General features: G+C 37.2%; 1 protein-coding gene across 8 annotated transcripts in view; it reads left to right on the top strand.

Annotated features, from left to right (window-relative positions):
* FBXW11 (F-box and WD repeat domain containing 11) overlaps window positions 1-17979 on the top strand; it is a 122599-nt gene that overhangs the window by 34131 nt on the left and 70489 nt on the right. For 3 of the 8 annotated variants that reach the window (XM_058723437.1, XM_058723429.1, XM_058723436.1), the window contains one exon: window positions 3959-4060. The exons of the other annotated variants lie outside the window; for them this stretch is intronic. In XM_058723437.1, coding sequence (XP_058579420.1) covers window positions 3959-4060 — 102 coding nt within the window. Of the gene's footprint in view, window positions 1-3958; window positions 4061-17979 lie in introns of those variants that run through there. 8 annotated transcript variants of the gene reach the window in all.

Raw genomic sequence — 17979 nt, 5'->3', positions numbered from 1 at the left:
TCAGAGCTGTCAGCACAGAGCCCAATGCGGGGCTTGAACTCACGAACTGTGAGATCATGACTTGAGCTGAAGTTGGACGCTTAACCGGTTGAGCCACCCAGGCGCCCTTGATTTTGGTTTTTGATTATACAGTGGATATGACAAAATTAATAAACATTCTCTGTTCCCTTGACTACTGCTATTTTCTTTGGCTATAGAACTGCAAATATAATCAATCTAATTGAGTATTTGCTGTTAATATTAGAACACTTTGTGAATCATTTCTTATTCTTTATGGATAATCCTAATTAGTATACTAGTCATTGCAAATAGCTAAATGTGAAATTAGAGCAAACATTTCTTGGGGGTTTTCTACCCCTAAAAAGCCTCTGTTAAGTGTTCCCATTGTGACCCAGTGGGTTTCTCTTGAGCTTGAGGCTAAAGTCTCAAGAGGAAAGAGGCTTAGTTTGTATTGCTGTTGGCTTAATAAGTAGGTCAATAAGCATTTGTTAAAATCGGTAAATACCCACAGTGTTAGGGTAACTTCTTGAGATATATTTTAATAATCAGATAGTGTTCCTTAAGTTTATAGAGAAACCAATAATCTTAAAAAAAAAAAAAAAAGACAATAGTCTATACATTTTGAATATAGCTCACAGGAAGAAATCTTTATTCTGTTGAAGAATGATAGATAATAGTTATTCCGTAATAGTCAACATAGGTTTCTATCCACGTCCCTAAATTTTAGATTGGAATCTTCAAGAATCAGTTACTCCTGTGGTCCTAGCTGCATTTTAATGCTCTTAGGTTGATAAATGTGGAACTTTTAGTTTTATCCATTGTTTTCAAATTACGCCAATGTCTTTTTGGTCACTACACTTAAGAGGAACCTTGTTTAGACTAGCAGGTACATCCTTATTAAAAATGGGTGTATTTTCTAGAGTGGCATTTTCTGTTGAGTAAAGACTTTTTCAGCACTGTGGTTGGTCTCTTAGCTTCAAGGTAATTAAGAGTGAAAATAAAGCAGTTCTAATACCTTTAATAAATACTGGCATTACTCTCTGTATCCCACAATGTCCTTCATAGATGTTATAAAGGTAAATTCTTGGAAATTAGATCTTGAAAGTGTCCTTATATTTCCCTGAATGTACAATTTCAATATCAAACTTTTAAAAACAGTACTAAATGGTTAATATTTTGAAGTTAACTTCTCAGGAAATTTTCTTTACATTGTTTTCCATACATTTTTAAGTATTAGGTCATTTGACGGTTTCCTAACCTTGGGAAGATCATTATTTTTCTTTTTGGGCTTTAGTTTCTTCTAAAATTATGGGTGGAAGTATGGACTAAATTGTCTTCCAGTTCTTTGTGATTCTTTGGTTTATTAAATGTGAAAATGTGTCTCCTTCCCCCCCCCCCCCCCCACCTTTTTTTAAGTTTTGGATCCCAAGGCATTAGCAGAATCTGATCAGGGTATAGTATTCTTAGGCCTTCATAGTTTTACTCTTTGAGTCAAATACATATTAAACCTTGCGAGCTCTGGAACCTATTTTTTGTGGAATAAATGAAAATTGGTTTGCTGGTGAGCTTTGGTGAGCTTTGGTGTTAATTTGGTATCAATTGCTGAATCCAAGTGTAATCCTTAAACTGTATACTCAGATCTAAGTGATTCTGTGATTTGGTTAAAGATTCCAAAAAGGAAACTTAAATTGAACTATGGGGATATTGAGTTTATTTAATTTAAATAATTGATGTAAGCAGTGTGTACAAATGTATTGTGTCTGGGTCTTTTCTCTGCCCATCTACTTCTGATGCATGCTGATGTAAGTATTCTTTTAATAAGCATTTACTAGATATCTCTGAATAGTTTTAGTGGAAGGAAAATGAGTTTGCTTAGAGTCAGGCAGGATTAACTTCTAGTCCTAATTTTGCCACCAGTTAGCCCTTGTTTTCTTGTGTTAGCTTTTTTTTTTAAGGTTTATTTTTGAGAGAGAGAGAGAGAGAGAGAGCGCGAGCAAGCAAGTGAGCAGGGGAGGGGCAGAGAGAGAAACAGGCCCCAGGCTCTGAGCTGTCAGCACAGAGCCTGACGTGGGGCTCGAATTCAGGAACCTTGATATCACCACCTGAGCCAAAGTCCGAGGCTTAACCGACTGAGCCATCCAGACGCCCCATAGCCCTTGTTTTCTTGTACCTTGAACAAGTTGCTATTTCAGTAAATTAAGTGCTCCTTTGCTGATCCTCAGATTCCTCATCTGTAAAATGGAATCATACCTCCCTTAAAAGAGTAAAACTCTTGTAAGGGTTTACTATGTCAGCTGTTTAGTGTATGAGAAGGACTTGATAAATGGCAGCTATTTTTATTATACAAATATTTATTCAGCATCTTTTGTGGCACTCTGCAAAAGGGTTGGGGTAACAAAATGTGTGCCTGTAGTATCAGTGATAGATTTCTGTATTGTCTCTGGTAAACTTTGGAGTTGAGGCACATGTTGGAAATGTATGGCATTTTTGTTGTTACCAAAAAGCTGCTCAAGTTTTTATTCTGTTTGGTTCCTCTGGTGTTGTATTCTTTAAATGCCTTTTCTAAATAATCTCAATACTCTAGCTAAATTGTAGGTGAGATGTAGCTAGTTAGTGGCAGATGCTGGATAGGAGCCCAGGTCTATTTGGTTTCAAGCATAGCTGACTTTGTTTATAATATAATTGGGGTGACCACAGAATTTGTCTCCTAAACCAGAACACTTCTGAGAATGAAAGTTATTCTGGGACAACAAGTGTAAACCTGGACTGTCCAAGGAAAATGAGGATGTCTGACCATCCTAATTATAGCTAGGGTAAACAAGTTTATGATGTTGAGTCTAAGACTTCTGGAGTATTTTGGTTGAATCCAAACACCCACCTTCAGTTAAAAAAAAATTTTTTTTTTTTTTTTTTGCATGGTTGTTTTTGCCACAGTGAATTCATTGACCTTAGATCTGCCAAAAAAGTACTTATTGAATACAGTATATAATCTAATGGCTTAAAAATACTAGCCACAATGCCTATATTTATTTTTATATTTCCCTTTTTTCTTAATTCCCTTAAAACCAGCAAGTTTTTGAAAGAGAATGGGAATGGGTAAATGAAACAAACCTTTAAATTCTTACTTGTGTCAAATGAACTTTGTAAACAAAGTCTAAAATCAATATCATCATATTCCAAAGTTTTTTCTTTGGAGGGCAGAGGTGTGGGTGTCACTGAAAATCAGATGTGTTTTTAATCAGCTCTTTTATTGCCTGTGTCTATCAATCTATCACTCATCTTTCTTATTCCTTTTGCCTTATGTCTGTAGATGTCCTGTGATTTTTATTTAGGGAAGTGCAAAACTGTATCTACATGATAAAAATTCAGGTGAATTTACAACAGAAGCATCATAGTCTTGTAGAATTCATGTGGGTTTAATAGCAGACAAACGAAGATTTGAAATTCTGGCTTTCCACTCCTTTGCTGTGTGTCCTTGTGCAAATGATTTAACCTCTGAGCCTCAGTTTCTTTACTGTGGTGTGGGAATTAGAAAACACGTTTAAAGTCCCAGGCACATAGTAAGTGATGGTAATGATGGGAGTTATAATTCTATGATGCAGACTAGAAACCGTTACTTTTATGAAGTTATAGTCACAATCTCACCCCTAATCTTGTGCGCTCAACTTTCACAGTTCCCTCTAGTGGGTTTCCATTTAAACATTCTCTCTCTCCCTCTTGATTCTGTTCACTGTGTCCTGAGGAATTCGCGGTTGGCAGCAGAAACCTCCTTTCTGTAGGACAGAAAGTGGGCCCTCTCCCAGGGTTTCAGTAAGTTGTCTAGGACCACCACCCCTGACCTCCAAACTGCCACGGGTGCATCCCCTGCCCAACTAACATTCAAGTTGCCTGTGTGAAGGAGTGATTTGTTGCGGCCTCTAACTGCTTCTTCTCTTCCTTCCTTTTTGTCATCCTGCAGTGTTCTGTGCCAAGGTCTTTGTGGCTAGGCTGCGCCAACCTGGTAGAGAGCATGTGCGCACTGAGTTGCCTGCAGAGCATGCCCAGTGTCAGATGTCTCCAGGTGCCTCTCTTCTTTCTTGTTGTAAATGTGTTTTTTACGTATGCCATGAACATTTGTTGAAACTTGCAGTAGTGTGTTTAATCCAATGTTAAGTCTGCTAAATGTTCTGTGTAACCCTCTGCTTTTCTCCAGCCTGGGTGCCCCCCATGAAAGAGTTTAGTACCAAGAGGGGCCCTTCTGAGAAAATGGGTCTTTGGCTGGGCCCTGTTCTACTCCTCTTTTTCTGCTCCTGCTTTTTATTCTCCCCTCCTCCCTACCTTGAAGTTCTGATTCTTATGTTTAATAGTTGTGCATGTGCCCACAAAACCCTGATAATTTCCATTTGGCTACTTTTAACAGTTCTTTGTTGAGTTGGGAGGGTTTCATAATTCAAGTGCTGATTTTTCTATTTTGAAACTCATCTTTTGGCATGCTTTCACTCCCTCCTTCAAAAAAGGAGTGGGGAGGGAATCCCTAATTGTATAAAACCTCAAATTGAAGTTCATTGAAGGTCACAGCTTTATGCTGCCAATAACTGTCGGTTTGGGCCACCTCCCAAAGGCCAGATCTGACACCTGTCCTCAGGGTCCACCCAGGTTTCCAGGCCGAGGCTGGCAGAGAATTCCACAGATAAAAGTAAAACTTTTTTGGGGGTGGGGAGGGTTGCTCAGGAAAAAAACTGTCAGCAGCAGTGTGGCCGGATTGCACTCTTGCACTCGTTGGGATGGAATCTTAGGGAGCCAAGGCAGAAAACGTTGTGGCTTTATTGGGGAAACTCTGTTTAGAGGAAACGTGTATTTAATTAAGTATGGTTTCAGTAGCAATATTTAGTTTTCATCACTGCATATTCCACACAGTTTATTATATCTTTAAAAAGCATTATGAAATTCCTGGTATCCTGTGGAGACTGCCCTGTTTTAGGAAAACACTGTAAAATCAGGAAATGAGTTAGAGGGATATTATCGATGGCATGGATGACTTTAGTGTTCTCAAGGTTATCTTTCTATTCATGTTTACAGTCTCTAAATGGAGCGGGGAAGCAAGGAGGGAGGAGAACTTCTTTCACATTGGGATTGTGTATTTTATTTACTTACTAGCAAACATTCTGAGTAGCATTAGTGTGGTTATTGATTCAGATTGCTTTCTTTAGAAAACTCTACTGGAATCTCATTAACACAATTAACTAGAGAGTAAGTTCAGTGTAAGATCCAGTTGTTATAGGAGTGTGCATAAAAAGGCAATACAACTCTTCAGGGTCCAGGGATCGGATGTTTCAGTGAGGCTCCAGCGTGGTGTGTATTTACCTTTGGAAAAGCAGCTTCCCTGCATGCAATGTAGCTTTAACAAAAATGTTCTTGAAATAGCAGACATTGTCGCATGTACTCTCCTTGGTGCTAAATAATGGATATTTGCCTTGTAGTAACAGTGTCTCTGTTTTTCTGAAAATGCTTACTTGAATGTTAAAGTTAATTTTTGGTGGAGTGATTGAGTTGTTTTCCAGAAATATAAGTAGGGGAAGAATTGTTGTGCAGATTGAAGCGCAAATTCTTTTTATTGAATTCGGTTAAAAGTAATTGACCAATGGGAAGCATTATTCAGTATATTTTAGTAACATTATTTTGAGATCTCTGGAGGTGGGGCGAGTAGGAGGAAATACTGGTTCTTACCTTGTTGAAAATGGAAACACTAATGTGTTCAAAGTTCTTTGACTTATCTCTCCCAGTGAAAATTATTTAAGAGAAAAAAATGTAAACTTGCCTTGACTGGATCTTGAAATAAGGGGAAGTATTGAATGATATTCACTGAAATGTGAATGGAGCAAATATTGTCTTTAGAGATATATAGGGAATTTTGTTTATTTAGGTTTTTATTTTCTTAAGTATATAATTGAGAATCTGCAGCACAGTAAAGTGAAATACATACTCCGCTGATTGGAATTTGCAAATAATTACTCTCTTCCATTTGTGAATGGAAAGTAAGCATGTATCCATGAACATGGAAGATTTCTTTCCTGTCTAGTCACTGGTTTTACCTATTACTATTTAACACCTGTGTTCCTGCTCTCTACCTACAATCTCCAGCAGTGCTACAATTTAGTTGACTTAATTTGGGTTTGGGTTTTCAAAGAATGCCTTTTGGCTTATATGCTACATCTTTGGTTTATCACAAAGATGACTCTTGCTTGACTTGGCACATCTCTCAGCTCACCCATTTTAAAATTTTTTTTTTCAACGTTTTTTATTTATTTTTGGGACAGAGAGAGACAGAGCATGAACGGGGGAGGGGCAGAGAGAGAGGGAGACACAGAACCGGAAGCAGGCTCCAGGCTCCGAGCCATCAGCCCAGAGCCTGACGCGGGGCTCGAACTCACGGATCGTGAGATCGTGACCTGGCTGAAGTCGGACGCTTAACCGACTGCGCCACCCAGGCGCCCCTCAGCTCACCCATTTTAAGAAGGCCTCAGAAGGGAAGAAACAGGTTATCTGAAGAGCCTAGTTGACTAGGCTCTGGAGTTGCATGACAGGGTCCCCCTCAAAATTACCACACCAGACCCATTGCCAGATGGAGCTTTAGCCAATTAGACTGTGTGGCTGAATTAGCATACCTTTTGAAAAGCAGAAATAAAGATAGTAGTTATCTTTGGCATTATACAGTCCCTCTGGTTTCTGCCATTTGTGAGAAAAGGGATAGCAAAGACTGAAAAAGTGAAAATCACTCATTTACCTCAATAAGCTGTTTAAAAAATAAAGATCATTTTCCATCAACTGTACTTGGTGCTTCACATATATTAACTTCGTGATAACCTGGTGAGGTAGGTGTAATTATCCCCATTTTTCAGATGTGGAAAACTGAGTTTCAGAGGTGTTATGGGTGACTGGACCTAAGTTAATACTACATAGCTGTGAAATGGTGGAGTTGGCATTTGAACCCCAGATTTGCCTGATTCCAAAGTTGTTTTTCTTTCCTCGGTGCTTGAATGCTACTATTTCTAGAGTTTCCCATCTTAGTTTTGTTTGTGAAAACTTTACTAGTGAGCTATCTTGTGTGGCTTGTTTCGTCATTATTTATTTGAAAATCAGAAAGGGAAAACCTGCCAGATATCTGTAGGTGAAAAAAATTGCATTTCTATTGCCAGAATAAGCCCTCCTGAATCTTAAAGCTAGTGAGGTTCCTGAATGGCTTTTCTGTGAGAATATTTACTGAGCATTTGCTATGTGCCTTGGCCTATACTGCTGCTGGATACATAAAGATGAATACAGACTTGTTCCCTATTCTCATGGGGTGCCCTGTAGTAAGCAGACCCATGAATGAAAATCCAGACTGAACTACAAATAAAGTCCGAGAGAGAGAGAGGGAGAAAGTGTGTGTCTAATAAAACTATGAAGTCAGCCAAAAAAAAAAAAAAAAAAAAAAGTGAACCAGTTTAAACTAGGACTAACTCTCAGCATTTTTTTAAAGAACAGTTGGACTGGAATATCTGGATGTCTGTGAACAAGCTGAACTGAATCAATATCTCAGTTGGTTCAGGTATCCAGATTGAACCAGTTGATCGTTACATCAGATAATCAAGCGTTCAGACCGTGTAGAGTATTTGCTAAGATCCCAAGACTAATGGGGCACAGGAGTAATAATATTAGTGTTAATAACAGTGTGTATCATTTATTTTCCACCTCCTTTTTATGTGTCAGGCTCTAGGCACTAGGTTGTTTCATGTAATCCTTATGCACAAGTTCTCTGTGGTGGCTTTTTGGTATATGCAGTTATTGAACTGAACTGACTTGCTTAAGGTTGCACATTTATTTAAGTGACAGAACTGGGCTATGAATGTAGGTCTGGATAGCTGCAAGGCCAGTGCTCTAGTCACCATTCTGTAGTGATATTAACTTGGCAACTGCCATTTGTTTAAGAACAAATTCTTTATTTCCAGTATCAAAAGTTGAAAGTTAACGCACCTAGAATGTAGTGGTTCCATGTAGTGGACGGGCAGATTTTCTTGGGAATGCCATTTGTGAGCTGTCAGCTGGGGAGAGTGTTAGTGCTAAGCCTTCCTCAAGGGTAGGACTGATGATTTGGATCGACAGCAGGGATCATGTGAATCAAGTTGTAGTGCCTCCTTCCAAGCTCTAGTGTGGGTAGTGCTGGACAATCAGTACAACCTCTTGACAGCTACCTTTCTTGTTTCTTTTCTTTAAGTATGGATAGTGAGCCACAGTGGGTTAAGAACACTACAGGTGGAACTTACAGCTGCCAGCAAAAGAGGATATTTTTTAGATATGAGCTGTAGCTTGGTAGAAAGAATCCTGGCTCTGGTGCAGACAAACCTCAGTTCTAGTCTTCTGCCTGCTACTCAGTAGCTCTGTGACACTAGGCAAGTGACTTAAATTAGCTGAATCTCAGTTTCCTCATCCTTAAAAGTGGAGATGTATCTACGTACAGGATTTTGTGAAGTAGAGGAAGCTACCTCTTAGTAATTGCTTGTTGTTGAGGGGATGAAAATCCCTATCTTTCATTGCTTCTTCCTGGTTCCCTATTCAAGAAGAGCGAATTCCAGTCTTATAAGTCTTAGATTCCATTCCGGGGCAAGTAAGAATAAGATAAAGGCACATGATATGGCCCCTTCTGTCAGGTGTTCTTTTGTTCAGGACTGTTTGTCAGACATGGCTGTTCCAACTCACTGTCTTTGTCTCGTTTCTAATGAGCATTGGGATTTTATCATTTCTTGTTGATTATCTTGTTGCACTCTGAGGCCACTGTGAAGGCTTTGAGTAACCTTTTGGATTATTTAATGGAAGAGTCTTTTATATTTTATGAACGTTAAAAAAAACACCTTATTTCTCTTTATAAGAAAATTTACAAAATACTCTTATTAAAAAAAAAAAAATCCATTGGTAAACTCACCACCCAGAGAGAACATTTGTTGCTGTTTTAGGGTCTTCCTTCTGCCTGTTAGGCAAGGAGGAACCATCAAGCTGTGCAGGCTGTTATTATGGTGATGATAATGATTATAAGAGTGGTGTTTTAAATGTCCCATGGTAGCCCAGAGTTTGACTTTGGAGTCACTAGAGGGATAAAGGAGGGCCTAGCACAGTGCTTCCTCCTACTTGTGCCTCACCCAGAATAGCTCTGGATTTATCTGTATTATATAGCAGGGCTCTTAGTAAGATTTTATGTGAAGATTTTGCTGTAGGAATTCCCAAACATACAGAACAATAAAGAGAACTATTCAATTCAACCCTTGAACAATTTTCAAAATCATGCTATTCTTGGTTCAACTTTCTTCTTCTTCAACTTTGTCTTTTTCTGGGGCATTTTAAAGCAAATCTAAGATGGTCTAAGAGATAAAAAAGTTTGACAAATCACTGTTTCATATCAGCATTTAAAAAATTAGAAAAATGGTTCATAGACTTGAAAATAATAGGATTGATACTGAAAGTTATAAAAGGTGTATAAAATTTCCTTTGACCCCAGATCTCACTTCCCAAAGGATCACTTATCTGTTTCCCAGTATCCTTTTAGACAAAAGCTTAAAAAAAATACAAATGGAACCATACTATATGTACTGTTTTTCAATTAAGAACTTGTTAAAATGTTTATGTATTTTGAGAGAGAGAGAGAGAGAGAGAGAGAGGAACAGAGAGAGAGGAGAGAGACAATCCCAAGTAGGCTTTGCACCGTCAGTGTGGAGTCTGATGTGGGGCTCAATTCCATGAACCATGAGATCATGACCTGGGACGAAACCAAGAGTCAGTCCCTGAACTGACTGAACTACCCAGGGGCCCCAATTAGTAACTTTTTCAATTAATAATATATGTTGAGCATTCTTCCCTATCAGTATATAAAACCATATAACATCTTTTTTATAGCTGCAATAATGTTCCATCATATCATTTATCATTGAAAACAAAATTTGGCCAATTCCCTACTGAAGGAACTTTAGACTTCAGTTTTTTTGTATCATAGCACTTTACTAATTTTATTGAACATATATCTTAGACTTAAGTGATTATGTCTATAGAAGGAACTCCTAGAAGTACAATTGCTTGATCAAAGAATATCAGTGTTTTATTGTTAATTCAATTATCTGTATATAGAAAAGTTTAATAATATCTCCCTTCCAATATCCCCCAAATGCCACACCTAGATGTTTACAGTTTGTTGTCTGCCGCTGTGTATTTGTTTTGTTTTGTTGTTGTTGTTGTTGTCATTCATCTGAGGATATGTAGCACTATAATTAAGGGGTTTAAGGAAAGTGGGCTCACACTGCACCTTCGTTAACTTCCTTTATTTACTTAACATTGTATTACAGACATGTCCCCAGATTTATAAAGTCTAAATAACTTTTTCACCAGTGGTACTTTTATCATTCACAGATTTGGTAGGGTTGGGGAGAAAGGAGAGTATAGTTTTTTTATTCTTTTTTGAGTTAGAACACATGTATAGCAAAGTGCAGAAAACTTAAGTGGTTTATCACAAAGTAGGCAGTGCTTTATTTTGAAAGGTATGGCTAAACTTTTTTTTTAATTAAAAAAATTTTTTTTAATGTTTATTCATTTTTGAGAGAGAGAGAGAGAGAGAGGCAGAGAGAAAGAGAGAAAGAAAACAAGCAGGGGAGGGGCAGAGAGAGAGAGGGATGCACAGAATCTGAAGCAGGCTCCAGACTCTGAGCTGTCAGCACAGAACCCGACGTGGGGCTCAAACCCACGAACTGTGAGATCATGTCCTGAGCCAAAGTCAGACGCTTAACCGACTGAACCATCCAGGTGCCCCATATGGCTAAATTGTTTTAATGAAGGTTGGACCATTTTATAGTCCAGTCATTGCCATAAACTATGGATATCATCACAAAAATGTTTAAGCTTTACTTTTAAATTTTTATTTAAAGTAACTTATTATTGTTTAAAATTAAACCAGTAATAGAAAGTGGCAAATAGTAACATGAACTTTCTGCTGTCATTTAAAATCACTGCATAAAGGGCTCCTGGGTGGCTCACCCGGTTAAGTGTCTTGACTCTTCACTTTTGCTCAGGTCATCATCTCACGGTTCATGGATTCAAGCGCCATGTCAGGCTCTGTGCTGACAGTGTGGAGCCTGCTTGGGAGTCAGTCAGTCAGTCTCTCTCTCTCTCTCTCTCTCTCTCTCTCTCCCTCCCTCCCTCCCTCCCTCCCTTTCCCCCCCCCTCCCTCCCTCCCTCCCTCCCTCCCTCCCTTTCTCTGCCCCTCCCCTGCTCTCTCTCAAAATAAACTTAAAAAAAGTTAAAAAATTAAATCCCTGCATAATATTCCATTTAATATTATTGGTTTGAAAAGTCTGTCCTATCTGCATCAAGACTGCCTCTAGTTTTTAAGACATTTGAAGTAATGTTGAATAGAACCTCATTGTAGCTAACTTTTTGTATATTTTTGTAATAATCTCCTAGGTAAGAGTGTATACTTGAAAATACTTTAGGTGGCTAAATTGTACTTTTGAGAGGCTGGGTCAAATTATACTCCTAAAAGGAGTGGATGAGAAGAGAGATTCCCTTTTCAGATGCCCTAGATGACATTGGATATTTTAATTTTGTATTTCTTCGCTATTTTGATGGATTAATATGTTAATATGTTGTAGTAATGTACATTTATTTGCTTGTTAGTGAGATGGAATATATGTAAATGCATATTTATTTATTGGACATCTCTGTTTCTTGTTTTGTGAGTTGTCTCTTCATACCTTTCCTCCATTTTTTCTATTGATGGTTTTATTTTTTAAAAATCTGATTTGTAGGAATTCTTTTTATGTGTTAGAGTAACTCATTTATTGCATATTTCCCCTAGTTTGACATTTGCCTGTCAGTTTTGTTCATAATGCTTTTTACTTTGAAGAAAATTTCGAAAGGAAGTTTTCCTTTTTATGTAGTCATACTTATTCCTGTCCGTTACTGTTCCTCCAGTGATTTATGGCTTTCTGTTCTACATTTAAATCTTTGAGTTGCTGTGTAATTTATTTTGGTGTATGCTGTAAATTAGGGATCCACATTCTTTCTAAATGGCCAGTCTGTTTTCCATATGCAGTTTACTGATCTCGCTTTTTCCCATTGATTTGAAATCATATGCTCATGTTTCACTTCCTTGTATCCCATGATGCTCACTCACAGAAGTCTCTTTCAAGCTTTTGTTGTTTTTTCCTTCCCTAAGTATCATCATCGGTTATCAATCTCTGTGGTCCTTGTGCTATATCATGCCATCCTTTACATATTAATGCTAGTTTCAGTATTTTGTTAATGATGATAGGCTTTGAAAGTCCAATGCCAAACAGAAAGATTTCATTCTAACATTTTTCTAGAAGAGTGATTTTTCTCTATTCTTACTATGAATTGAAATTTTTGGTTGGTTGTTTCTCATCATTTCCATGTCATATTTTCGGAAAACAGTGAGGGTGACTTGATGATCTAAGACTTGGAAGCATCAGAAGAGCAGCGAGTAAATTCGTATTTGGGAGAAAGTTGTCACATCACAATGCCTCACATGTAGTACTAGCACTAAAGAAATCACATTTCCTGTGGAGGAGAGCCTCTGCTATGGGAAAATTAAAGCTACGTCTAATAATTTAATTTGTGGTTTCTAAAACAGAGTGCATGATGATAAGGCTTAACAGTATAGTTTTGAGGATAGGGAAGTGAGCAGATGAGACTCAGACCACATTAGAAAATGTCTTTTTACTTGTTTCAATAAAAATGATATCTTAAAGCCTCATGCAACAGACATTTGTTACGTTGCTTGTAAAAATGCTGTTTTTATGTATTTCTATTGATTTATATTCAACTTTTGCAAAAATTGTAGAGAAGAGAAAACAAATAAACCATTTACCATAATCCCACTTCATTTTTGTGTCCAACCTTTGTTTTTTCTTCTTGGCTCTCTCTTTCTTTCTGGAATTTTATACACACACACACACACACACACACACACACACACGTACTTATTGTTTCTTTGTTTATGTATAGGCCCATACTTTATATACTGAATTATAACCTGATTTTTATCAGTATGGCTCATATTAGTATATTTAGGTCTCTATTTAAAAAATTTTTTTAAATGTTTATTTTTGAGAGAGAGAACAAATGCAAGTGGGGGAGGGGCAGAGAGAGAGAGAGGGGGACAGAGGATCTGAAGCTGGCTCTGCATTGACAGCAGAGAGCCCGATATGGGGCTCAAACTCATGAATCGTGAGATCACCACCTGAGCCAAAGTCTGACACTTAACCGACTGAGCCACCCAGGCACCCCTTACGTCTCTATTTTTAATAACCGAGTTTCATTCAGTGGGCATACAGTAATTTAATCAGTCTCTTGTTGACGGGCATTAACGTCACTAAATTTTAGTGTCTATTTGTGATTAATTCTTAAGTTACATTATTCATTGGAAAAATTCTGAGTCAAAGGATATGACCTTTCTTAGGGTTTTAAACTTTCGACCAAACTTCCACAAAAAAGATTATTCTAATTTACATTACAGTAGCCTCCCCCATTATCTTTGGGGGATACTTTCTAAGACTCCCAAGTGGATGTGTGAAACTGCAGATAGTATCAAATCCTGTGTATGTATGCTAGGTTTTTTCCTATACATATATACCTATGATAAAGTTTAATTTATAAATTAGGCACAATAAGAGATTAGTGACAAAAACTCATAATAAAATAGAACAATTATAACAATATACTATAATAAAAGTTATGTGGATGTGGTCTCTCAGAATATCTTATTGTACTGTACTTACCCTTCTTATGATGATATCAGATGGTAGAATGCCTACCTGATGAGATGAAGTGAGGTGAATGATGTAAGCATTGTGACGTAGTGCTAGGCTACCATTGACCTTCTGATAGTATGTCAGAGGAGGATCATCTGCCTTCACACTGCAGTTGACTGCGGGTGACTCAAACCACAGAAAGCAAAACTGTGGATAAGGGGGCACTGTTGTCTTCTCAGCAGTGTTGGAATATAACAGAAATAACATGCCCAGTGTAGAAAACTGGAAAGCACAAAGACCAAATTAAAACTCACTCTTTGTTTTTTTGTTTGTTTTAAAAATCACTCACTTGATTTTCTTCAAGCAACAAATATTTATGATGTTCCTGTTGTGTGCCAGGAATTCATGTAGGGGATGGGTATACAGGAGTGCATCAAATAGACAAAAAGCCACTTTGTCTTGGAACCTAAATTTTAGTGGGGAAAGCAAGAAAATGAGTAAAGCACATAATATGTTAGATAGTAATAAGTGCTATGGAGAAGAGGGGAGATTGGGCACTTCAGGATTTGGGGCTTTTATTCTGTATGAGATGGGAAGCCATTAGAGAATTTTGACCAGAGGAGTAATTTATCTCACTAACATGTTAACAGGATCTTTGGCTGCTGTGTAGATGATAGAATGAAAAGAGGAAGCAGGGAGACCAATTCTGACTTTGGCTAGTGTATTAGGCTTCTTCAGAGAAGCAGAACCAATAGTAGATAGATGGATAAGTAGGTAGATAGGTACGTAGGTGGGTAAATAGATATTTTAGACCTTTGGCTCATGTGATTGTGGGGACTGGCAACTGTGACATTTGTGGGGCAGGCCCAGCAGGCTGGAAACCCAGGCAAGATTTCTCTGTTGCAGTCTTGAGACAGAATCTTTGCGTTAAGGCCTTCAACTTATTGGATGAAGCCCATCTCATTATAGAAGGTAATATGCGTTGCTCAAATTATCTCAATTATAAATGTAAGTCACATTCACAAAATACCTTCACAGCATCATCTAGATTAGTGCTTGAGCAAACAACTGGCTACCATAGCATGGCCATTTTGACAAATAAAATCAATCATTACAACTGGTGACTGAGAAGAGCCTAAACTTTGGGAGTTAGGGACACAGAATGGAAACAGGCAGTTCATGACGAGTGAAGAAAGAAAAGGTGAGTGTGACATTGTAAAAATGATAACAACCTTGTCAAGCCAGTGTCGTTTATATCACCAATGTCTAACAAGCATTTAGTCAGAGGTGATTTGGGCTTTGGAGTCCCTGATATGATTGGAAGATAAAAACATATGTGTCTGTTTGTAGTAATGGTATGCTTGCAATAACGAGTCTTCAGGAAAAATCATTCAGTATATATATATCCTGAATGAATATATATATAGCATTCATGTGGTGGAAGAACCATAATGTGTAGGGAACTCACAGTGAATGAATACTTATACCTGTTACATTACTAGACTCTTTCCCATACATTATTTTTCTTAATCCCCTGAACAACTTTATAAACCAGGTACTAGTATGTCTCTTTTATACATGGGGAAATTGAGATTCAGAGAGGGAGACAGACAGACAGACATGGAGCTTACGGCTCGCTTAAGGGCACACACGTGCTACGTGGCAAAGTGAAGGGTTTAAACCTAGTCTGTCTAGTTCAGTATACCTTACTGCCTCTTAAAAATAGAAGCTATTTTCATAGGGATGATTATTTGGTTTTTTATATTGTAAATAGAGTTTTCTAAATCTTGGAACAATTACGCAATAGGAATGCTATTTATGTTATTAAGCGAGTAGCTTACGTGATCAAATATCTCTTCTTTAGAGGCCTTCTCTGACCATCCAATCTAAAATAACTTCCCCTTTTCACTCTGTTCCTTTACTCTGCTTTATTTTTAATTCATAGCACTTAGCACTGCCTGAAATTATATTCCATGTTTGTTTTTTTCCTCATATCTGTTGTCTTTCTCCCCCACCAGCATGTAAGTTCCACAAGAAAAAGAGTTGTGTCTTGTTCATTGCATGGTAAATATGCCCGTTTCTAGAATAGTTCCCAAATAGGCATAATAAACTGGAATGTGAAGGAATGGCTGTCTTTAAGTTTTGTTCGGATTATATGGTATAGTGGTATTTGCTGTCCTAGCTAGAACTGCTTTGAACTTTGTTCTCTGAATTCTTTGAATCCAAGTGTTCATGTGAGTTGAAAGAGTATCTTGAGTAAAAATTGATTTTGCTTTGAAGACTAGCTTGTATTTTTGCTTTGCTTTAAAAATACTCTTTCCTGATTATAAAAGTAATGCATGCATATTGTAGAACGTTGGGATAAGAATGGAAAGGAAATTGAGAAATAATCCTCAATTTAGGGGGTATAATTTTTACTATTTTGGCATATTTTTTCTTAGTATTTAATCTACGGGTGTGTTTTATGTAGTTGAGAATTTTTATATGTGTATATAATTTCATATGCTTATTTTACTTTATATGCCTTGTACATTTATTCAGGATGATTGTGTAAATGTTTTCCTATTAAAAATTTCTCATGGCATACTTTGAAATTTCCATGTAAATGTATTTCATGAACATCCCACGATTTGTAATTTTTCTGGGTGCTTAGAATCTTCATTTTTAACTATAAAAAACCTAAGCACCATCTTTGTACATAAATCTTTGCTTTCATTTTGAAATCCTTAGGATATATTTTCAGGAGATATACTAGGTATGTTTTGTTAAATTGTTTTCCAAAGAATTTGTATCTTGCTGTACCCAGACTAGGATTAAACATTTTTATTTCGAAAAAGTTTAACAAGCCTGTTCAGTAGTATACTCTAAATTCACAAGCCTCCTTGCAAATGGCACCTCTCCTCTCTGAGCAATTTGAGTATATGCTGAGTCAGCTAAGGCATGGCCTACTAAAAGAAGATATAATACTACTGGATATGCTTGGCCAAGGAAAAGAACTCCAGAGACATTTTCAGACACATAGCAACTGTACCAGCCTGTTCCTTCCAATTACTGAATTGCCTGAGTGCTATGATGGAGTTCAAAATTGAGATCATTCGGTTAGAATGAGGTTATTCAGAAAATACTTAAGAAATCTTAGAATCATTCGTAAATCCTGTCCATATTTACTGACTACCTACTATGTGCCATGCATCAGATACCACGCCATGGCATGGTAATACAAAGAACCAACTACCAATTTTTGTAGATAGATTGCACAAAAATACTCCTTACCCTAATAGAAGGAAGGTTCTTTCTACCCTGTCCTCCTTTAGAAAACTAGGAATCAGTTACTGGAGTCCTTGTAAGATCTCTTCTTATAGGATGCTTCCTAGTTGTTTAATTTGGAGTAAAAGGCAAATGTTAAATCATCCACCTTTAAGACAACAGGAAATGAAAAATTAAGGATTACAGTACTGGTAGCAGAAGACACTATTACCTAATTAATTTCAAAGAAAAAGATTTTGCCAAAGGAAACATTGCCCCAGGGGATCTGGTAGAGTTCACAGGGAAGGGATAGATGGATGAACCCCTCATTGCTGATTTAGTAGTGAATGGCTTGGGGAAGACCTGAACCTATAGTGTCCTCAGTACTAGTTTGAGATGTTTACTAAGATCATTTGGCAGTAGTGGTGAAAAAGAGCACAAAAGATTTCAGCACATTTTTTTCCTATGGATATGATCTGACAATTTGAAGTGTTACTAATTAATGCAAACCAACTGTTGAAAGATTGCGTTTTATTTATTTTGAGACAGTCTCAAGCTTAATTGTAAGTACAATGCAAAGAACTTTTTGTTTTCCAAACTATTTGAAAGTAAAGCTGAATGAGTGTTTTGTCATGCTCTAATGTTTGTGTATATTTCTTACAAAGGAGGTGGTCCTACATAATTTTAATATGAGAATCAAATTAGTAAAACAACCTTGATACACGACTGCCATTGAGTCTTCAGTCTCTAAGTTTCATCAAAGGTTCAGTAACTTTTTTTGTTTTTTTTTTTTTAAATTTTATAGCACAGATATCCAGTTCAGAATGACGTGAAGTTGTCATACTTAATTTCTTTCAATTTTGAACAGTTTCTCAGTCTTTGCTGGACTTTTCTTGACCTTGACACTTTTGAGGATTACAGATAATTTATTTTGTAGTAGGTCTGTCAATTTGGGTTTGTCTGTTTC

This window comes from Neofelis nebulosa, chromosome 1 (assembly GCF_028018385.1).
Source record: "Neofelis nebulosa isolate mNeoNeb1 chromosome 1, mNeoNeb1.pri, whole genome shotgun sequence".
Lineage (NCBI taxonomy): Eukaryota > Metazoa > Chordata > Mammalia > Carnivora > Felidae > Neofelis > Neofelis nebulosa.
This window is presented reverse-complemented; position numbering and strand designations above follow the sequence as displayed.